The sequence below is a fragment of the Loa loa genome, assembly GCF_000183805.2.
Source record: "Loa loa unplaced genomic scaffold supercont3.121, whole genome shotgun sequence".
NCBI classification, from domain to species: Eukaryota; Metazoa; Nematoda; class Chromadorea; order Rhabditida; family Onchocercidae; genus Loa; species Loa loa.
Genome location: NW_018108301.1, coordinates 143,647 through 151,657, shown reverse-complemented (window position 1 = coordinate 151,657; position 8,011 = coordinate 143,647). Strand labels below are relative to the sequence as shown.

Below are 8,011 nucleotides of genomic sequence, written 5' to 3'. Positions count from 1 at the left end.
TGTATTGCTGCTAAATTCATGTAATCAGTAAAATGCGCCCAAAAAATTGAATTTTAATTGAGATGACAATTATTAGGTATTCTAACCTTCTTTTGTTGTTTCTCCCAAGCCGGATCCAGCAATCCTTCACGATCCCACTCCTCTTCCTGTTGCGTGTAATCGTAGCCAGGCTGCTGTTGATAATTATAGTTGTTTGGAGGTAGTTGTTGGTAATATTCCACCATTTTGTCTCTGGCTTGAATTCACTCTTTAATTAACTACGATTAGATGACATCTGTCTATGAGTGAATTATCCAGAACGTGATTGTTTGATATCGCTTAAATTTATCGCATAATTTCTTCAGAAGGAACGATGAATGTAGAAATAAAAATGCTATCCTTATCGGTCAAGAAATGAAAATAAGTGGTCAATCTATGATGTCGTGCATGAATGATATAATTCATGACCTGTATTTGACTTGACTGCGGGGAATTTGTGTTTTATAATTGTATCGGCTTGTGTTAACAATTATGGTAACATTGACAGTGATGCACAGGAGAAGTCAACCTTGATGATAGATCAGCACTTAAATGAAAAGGATAAAAGATGAGAACACGACTGTAGCATTAAATCAATTTCAACCTAAAAGTTTGATCCCAATTTATCATTTTTTCTTTCTTTCAAATCAGTATGATGAGTTATTATTAATCGAAACGAATTCAAAAAACTTGAAATTTAGCTGCATTTATGTGTAAATCAATTAGGAATAAACAAACAAGTGAGCAAAAAAACAAAATGTTGAAATATCGTCAAGTGGACATAACAGTTGTTTGAATCTGAAAACGGTTGGAAAAGTATTCGTTATGTAAGTGTCTCATTTTCGACCTGACAGAAACCTAAACAGCTAACTAATCTGTATAACATTTCAGACTTCTGCATTCCACCTCTGTTAGTTCCCTTTTATTTGCACACACTCTAGTCAAGCAATAATTGCGGGGGGGTTCGTTAATTGGGACAGTGCAAACGTTGACCATCGGGATTAATCCTTGTAGTATTTGCTGAAGGAAAAGGATAAATAAAACACAATGACTGTCATAAAATAATAATTCAAAATTACATGGCTTCACTGGCCAATTGAATCATTCTTTGCTCCTTTCTTTCCTTATCAATTTGTTTCATTTGTAAATAATTAGTGCTCTAAAATATTTTGATAATAGTTGCCCTTTCTCACTGCACTTCTTTCCTCTCCTTTTCATGTCCAGTCGTTTCCTTAGATCGAAAGATGATTTTTACTTTTGGTGCTTTTGCTACCACTTTTTATTCCATGACTTTTGTCCTTCGTTGGCAATTATAGGTTCACCGATATCACTGACCACTAACCTTATGTTAATTATGATTACTGTGAGGTGGACAACAAAAACAGGAACAAGGAAACTGCTTTCCATGTTTTGTATGAGGAAGAGTAGTGAACTGTAGAGATAATTTATGGGTTTGCGGAAAAAGAAAAGAAGTGGAGTACATTCCCCGTGAATCATCAATCCAGAGGGAAGTGAGGAAAGTTGAAATCAACATGCACGAGGTAAGTAAGTGACCAGCAGTGACGTATGAACAGATTTCTTCCGCATTCCCTCCCTCCTTTTCATCCGTGAAGCAATGTGCGAAATAAACTTAAGGACCAAAAATCCATACTTATTGCATAAGGCAACATATGAATGAATGGGAAAGGGTCATTCCGATGAGATGTTAAAACAATACGCTAAAGGCTAAAGTTCGTCGAAAAGTGGAGGATTTTTTTTTCTTCATTTTTTTTTCTTTTTTTTTCCTCATTCTTTTTTTCTTCATGATTTTTAAGTCAATTCTTGGACATCTAACAGAAGAGAAAATATGATCAAATTATGTATGAGTGGTACTGACTGCGTTTAATTATGCAAAACTCGTCGTGCAGTTGGGGGGCTCAAATAAAAAAGGAAAAAATAAGAGTCCATACACACATGCATACACATACACATCAATATAAGAGAAGGAAGATGAGCGGTTGACGTGTAGTCTAAGGAAAATGGTTGCATAAAAATTGTTCTGACAAGCGTTGTCAACACAACTTCAAAGATTAGCCACTATGAGGAAGTCTGTTTGAGAGGTTTACTGTCATTTGCAAATGTAAATAGTTGTAGTTAAGGCCGCATTCGGCATAAAGTGTACTCTCTTTTATCTTTATCATAGCATTAATACCTAAGTAAATCCATGCCGTGTGTTCACGTGATCTTATACGAAGGGTTATCCACTATTCTAATATCAAACAGTGAGGTCACCAAGTTATGTTTTGGTAAAAATACTCAATAAAGCAATGATTCTACCAAGAGTTTCTATCATTACTAAATGTAAGAAGTTTCAAAAGATGAAAACCAACAAGGTACATTACAAGCAGATAAATGTCTTGTGGTACGAACAGGGCTAGATCGGGGGGTGGCTATGCTATCTATTGAGATATCGAACCCTCATATACAAACATACACACACACCACACAGACACACATACACACATATAGACAGACACATACATTATATTATTACAATTTGTACTAAGTTAGTCTGAGAAGATAAAGGTGAAATGGGCAAGATGAAAGTGAAGAAGGATGGAGAAGGAGAGAGAAGATGGTGTGAATAAAAGTTTGTTTGAAATTAAAAAATGGGGGAAGGGTGGGATCACAAAAATCATTTCAAGGAAGGATATTAAGAGAAGAGAGATCTAAGCTTCCAAAAGAAAAGCACTTGCCTGTGTTATATCTTCTTGTCTTTCACGGAAATTTTGCGGCATTTTTTCTTTTTTTTTTCCTGGACGGAAATGAATAGCTAGAGAAAGAACAGCTGGAAATTGTGAGAAAGCATCGATCACTTGCTACTTTTCTCGTTTGTGCTCTTCCCCAAACATTTCCTTTCGTTCCGTCTTCCATTCTAACCAAAAAAAAACAAACAAACAAACAAAATGAATGAAAACAGGACTGAGCAAGAAATGAACATTTCCTTTGTGTAAACTTCCCGCCACTCCACGTAATCCTCAACTTTTACAGTATCTGATCCAGGAATTCGATAACGAATGTCGCCGTGATGATGGAGTATTTCTCAGTTCTATGTATGTAGTACATCCGGTTATCTCGTAACCACAGTCGTCCGTATTTCCAGAAAAAGGTTCTACACCAATCTTTTTTGATCTCTTTTCAACTTCAACGGCTCTTAGCGGGCCTAAAAAACTACGCTATGATAGGTCAAAACAGAGATTGCTGACACTTTTATTTTGTTCATATTTTCTATTTCAAGCACAAAATCAGATCTTATTGAATCGGAAATAATTGAGACTAAAAACTAAAAAGCCAAATATTAACTTCTGTAGTAGCATATAAGTTATTAGTTATGCAGACATAATAAATTTTGGTCAATTTCTGTTGTAGTTTATAGAAGGTATTGCTTTATGAACTAAAGAACAATGAATAATCTCTGTCTTTTGAAAAGCAAAACTTCATTTTAGTACTAAAGTTCCAGTTCTTTCGTTAAAAAAAAAAAATGCCGATGTTGTTCTTCTTTTTCCAAGTCATAAGAACTGTAACAAGTAAATAAATAAAAGAATTCGTGTTACATCTGTAGTTCAGAAATGATTGGTTCAAGATCATTTTGAAAGCGATAAGCTAAAAGGTATGCTTCAAGGTTTATGACATAGAATTTAAAATGTCTTTCATATTTGAGAATTCCTAAAATTTGAGGATGACATGTAAAAAGGAGTTTTCATCATACAATATAAACAAAATACATTAATTGGAGAACTTTTAGAAGTGAAAAATGTCATTGTGGAAATATTTAAAATGGACGAATCTAATTTAAATTCAGGTGGAAGATGAAAGACAACGTATTCGATAATATGATGCCATAAAAGTTTTATAAGGAAACAGAGAGAGATAGACGGAGGAAAACGGATACGATGAGACCATCACGAAGTGAAATGCATTTGTATGAAAGTCAAAATTGTTGTCTAATAGATGAATTCGCGACAAATTAAACTGCCGCCAGAAGACAACCGGTTTATCGAACTGATAAAATAATCGTTTCAATGCACTGTCAGACTTTTTGAGCCTAAAAAATAAATGTTGGTTGAGAACAAACTTCTTATCTTACTTAATCTCCTATGTAATCAAATAATTTTAGCATACCATATATATATATATGTCTGAAATAGGCTTAGGTTGAATATGCCAGATTAAATGGTTCTCATACGAACTGAATAAGAAGACCATTGGTTACATTAGCAGATAATGAATAACGACCGTTTATCTTATTATAGTAATTGTTGCAATGCTACTACAATAAATACTTCTTTCATAATTATTTTTATTATTAATGATAGTTCGCGGTAAAGACTTCGTCTTGATTAGAAGATTTTGGATAATATCTTTGTAATAAAAGGAGTTCAAATGTCGTTACTTAACAGTTCATTAGTCAAGATGTTTTAAAGCGTTATGAAAATTATTATGAGGTCGATTTTCAAGTTGGGGAGTTACCTTCGTTCTTTGTTTATCTGACCTATTTGCCCTTAATTCGACTTCGTCTGGCACCATTAGCAGTTCTTGTAATAGCTGTCAACCTTCTCCAACAATTATCGGTAGACATTGTCGCCAGGTGATTACTGTCCTAGACTTGTTTCTATAAAACTCTCTCTTTCAGTCATATTTTGTGGAATTCTGAATTGCTAAAATCATTATTTCACCAACACTGTTTGCTATGACAGCTACAACCGACGCATTTCATAAAAATGAATTCTTTAATTATCTAAACCACCACAATTTGCTGCAATCTGAGGACTGAACCCCACCGAATAAGTGAGCTGAACTTTGTGAAATACTTCCTAGTGGATTAAAACTATTTCGAAGGCGTACTGCTGAGTGTTGTTGGTGTTCCTTCAACTAAACTAAACAATTCGCAATGTCCTTTCAGACTTTTGGTATTTCCCGCAATCTTCCATTGCAGTGTAATTGTGAAAGGAAAAATCCTCACATTGAAAAATGTAAAACAATGATGTGGATGGTACCAGATAATGACGTACTTACATTGGACTGAGCACGGTTTGAAAGTTAGTGAGAAGTTGTCTGTTTGTCAAACAACACATTCTATTGAAAAAAAAAATCACTCGGGAAAAATTTCATTTCAGTTAGCAATCCATCGTATACACTAATCTACTGCTTCTTCCTCTCCCTTTCGCTTTTTCCTACATTACTAGTTACAGAGATTTCAAATTACCTATTCACTGATACATACATACACACACAGACACATACGCACACACACGCATACGTATACATACACACTTCGAATATTGAATGTAAATTCATGAGGACAACCGAATATCGAATCAATATAAAGAAATATACTGATCAATCAAGCGTATGAAAGTTTCATGAAAGATGAACATTTGAGAGTTGAGAAGTTTCGAGAAGTGTTTTCATCTGCTCGTCCAATAGCGCCAAGCACCAACCGTTCATTTCGTGCTTCTCAAAAGCAGCTGAGCTAACACAGTGCTTGCTAGATTGCACTCAGATGGTTTCCAATCAGTCATAGCTTATACTATTCCACCAGGAACTAACCTCCTGATCTGATCGATTCTTACTTTCACCTGCTCCTCAACAGCTAAAGGATGATGATCCAGAGCTATACAAGTTAAACAGATGCTAGGCTGAATTCAGCTTTTTTACAAACAAAGATATTAGTGTTTTACCCTATGTACTATCATTATCAGTGACTCTTTCGTCTAGAAATATGCGGATTCTGCCCAGTAACTTTGGAAAATAAAATCATCGGTATAATGCAATTTATGAATGGACAATGAACAGGAAGTCGAATTAGATACTAATTAAAATTAAAATCACTGATTAACATTCAATTTCCAAATTATGAGTCTTTTGCTTTCTGTAAAGGAACCAAAAGCAAATTCCATTGTGAAGTCCATACAATTCAGATGCTTTCCAATTCTTTTTATGCGTAAAAATGGCTCGCCAACTGTTGTCCTCATAATTCACACTTTCCATCTGCATTGCTAATGTATGCTTGTACAAATGACGAACGTTCCCATAAAAATACATTTCTTTTAAAAAACATACATTTTGGTGATTTCGATGAAATTCTCGAAAATATAAACTCCATAATTTTTTTGTATTATTTATCAGTCAACACTAATCAATGCTCGTTTGATAACACAAGGTCATTGGCGCAATGTGCTTTGCAATAGATTGCGTACAATGTCCAGTAACAGTTCATTTATATAAAACCCAAAATGTTTGAATTTTACCTGCGAGAACTGTCAAATATTAGAAGAATAGTAATTACAATTAAGCGAACAAATTGAAAAAGACTGCCCCAAAATCTTGGTCACGGTCAGACATGAACCTTCGGGAGAAATTAGAATTTTAATTAAAATGTTAATAGAATTCATTTGTTCTAGTTGCTGATTAGATTTATGATAGGGCGACCGTGAATGGATAATTAGATTTAAATTTTATTTCAGGATTTTAGGATTTCTATGCACTCCAATGAAACTGTTATCTCATGATACTGCATTATATTAGAGACTGCGTGCGGAAGTGTTTAAAAAGCACGTTGATTTTTGATTTGCTTGTATTAATTATTTGCTTTGCAGTTTAAAATTTGCTACTTCAAGGTGAACAAAATAAAACAATACAAATCTGAAAGTGTTTGTTTCTACTTTATAAAATATAAAAAGACGATTTATGTTTTTCGAAAATGTGATATCATAGTATGTGATATCATAATGGTGTAGTAAAGCAATCATATTCGAAAAAAAATTTGAATGAAAAAAGCGTTCAAACTTTCTGTTGTAAATGTTTTAGCAAAAGCCGAAGATAATCATTGCAATCAGCAATGAATTCAATTGGGAAACGAAAATGGAACGGAAATACTAACAAAAGTATTGCACAAAAATTAAATGGAAATAAATGTGATGAAATTCAAATTTGCAAATTCCGAAAAAGAAATGAAATAAAAAAGCAGAATAAAATCATTGATAATTGTAATATTGTAAAACAATTGTGGAATTTTCTTTTTGAGGGGAAAATTTGAGAGAAAAGCCCACTTAATCGTAAAGAGAAATAAAGTGGAAAAGGTAACGTCAGGAACATCGAGACAAGAATGAAATAGTTGTCACATTTAAATAGTTCATATTTCAACGCATTGTAAGTTAGAATGGAGCCGCGGGAGTGAACAGAATCAGGGCGGAGGTGGTTCGATTTCATTCTGACTTATTTTTCTGCTGAAAAATTTGCCTTCATTGGCAATATAATTGTGCAGTTTTCGATTTTTGTTGTGTACTACGAAGAAAAGCTATTGTTAAAGAATGTGACCAATGGTCATACGCTATTTAAATTTCCGAAGTTTGAAATAAGAGATTAGATGATGTGAATATATTTCGATGGTAACGATGATTCCTGTTTAGTACTATTTGGATTCATCACTCTAAAATCTAAAAAATGAACTTGGAAATTAATGTGGCATAGATTTTTAAACAATATATTAATTCTTTAATCAATAATGATATAATTCCTCGATGTCAAATATTATTTTGCTATTATATAACGATAGCAGTTGAATTGCATGAGTAATTTTACTTCCAAAGCCTTACAACAACCAACAAAAAAGGTACTGCCAACTGTCGGCTGCTCAAGAGCGGAAAGAAGGCAGAAGAAATGACAAATAATGAATTCATTTTTATACACCGTATCGCAACTTGCTTCAGAAGGTCGACGAGCACCTACAGATAGCCTACATTCTAAATGACTCAACCAGAGGTGGTTAGCTTGGCAATCATTGATTCATTGGTTATCAGAATCAGGCTTCTAATGATGCATATTCATCCATAACTCTTTAAGCAGTTCTCAGTAGTCGGTTAAGATTTCACCAACGATATAAAGAAATATATAGTATGATGATGATACCAACGTTTTCCAAACATATCCGATCACATCAGATTGAATAGTT

General features: G+C 33.9%; 1 protein-coding gene across 1 annotated transcript in view; it reads right to left on the bottom strand.

The window, feature by feature from the left end:
- Nucleotides 1-224, bottom strand: part of LOAG_17738 (alpha-actinin) — a gene marked incomplete at both ends in the record, with an annotated part of 6,711 nt that extends 6,487 nt beyond the window's left edge. The window contains one exon of the mRNA XM_020450400.1: nucleotides 87-224. Coding sequence (XP_020305927.1) covers nucleotides 87-224 — 138 coding nt within the window. The remainder of the gene's footprint in view (nucleotides 1-86) is intronic.
- Nucleotides 225-8,011: the final 7,787 nt, after the last annotated feature.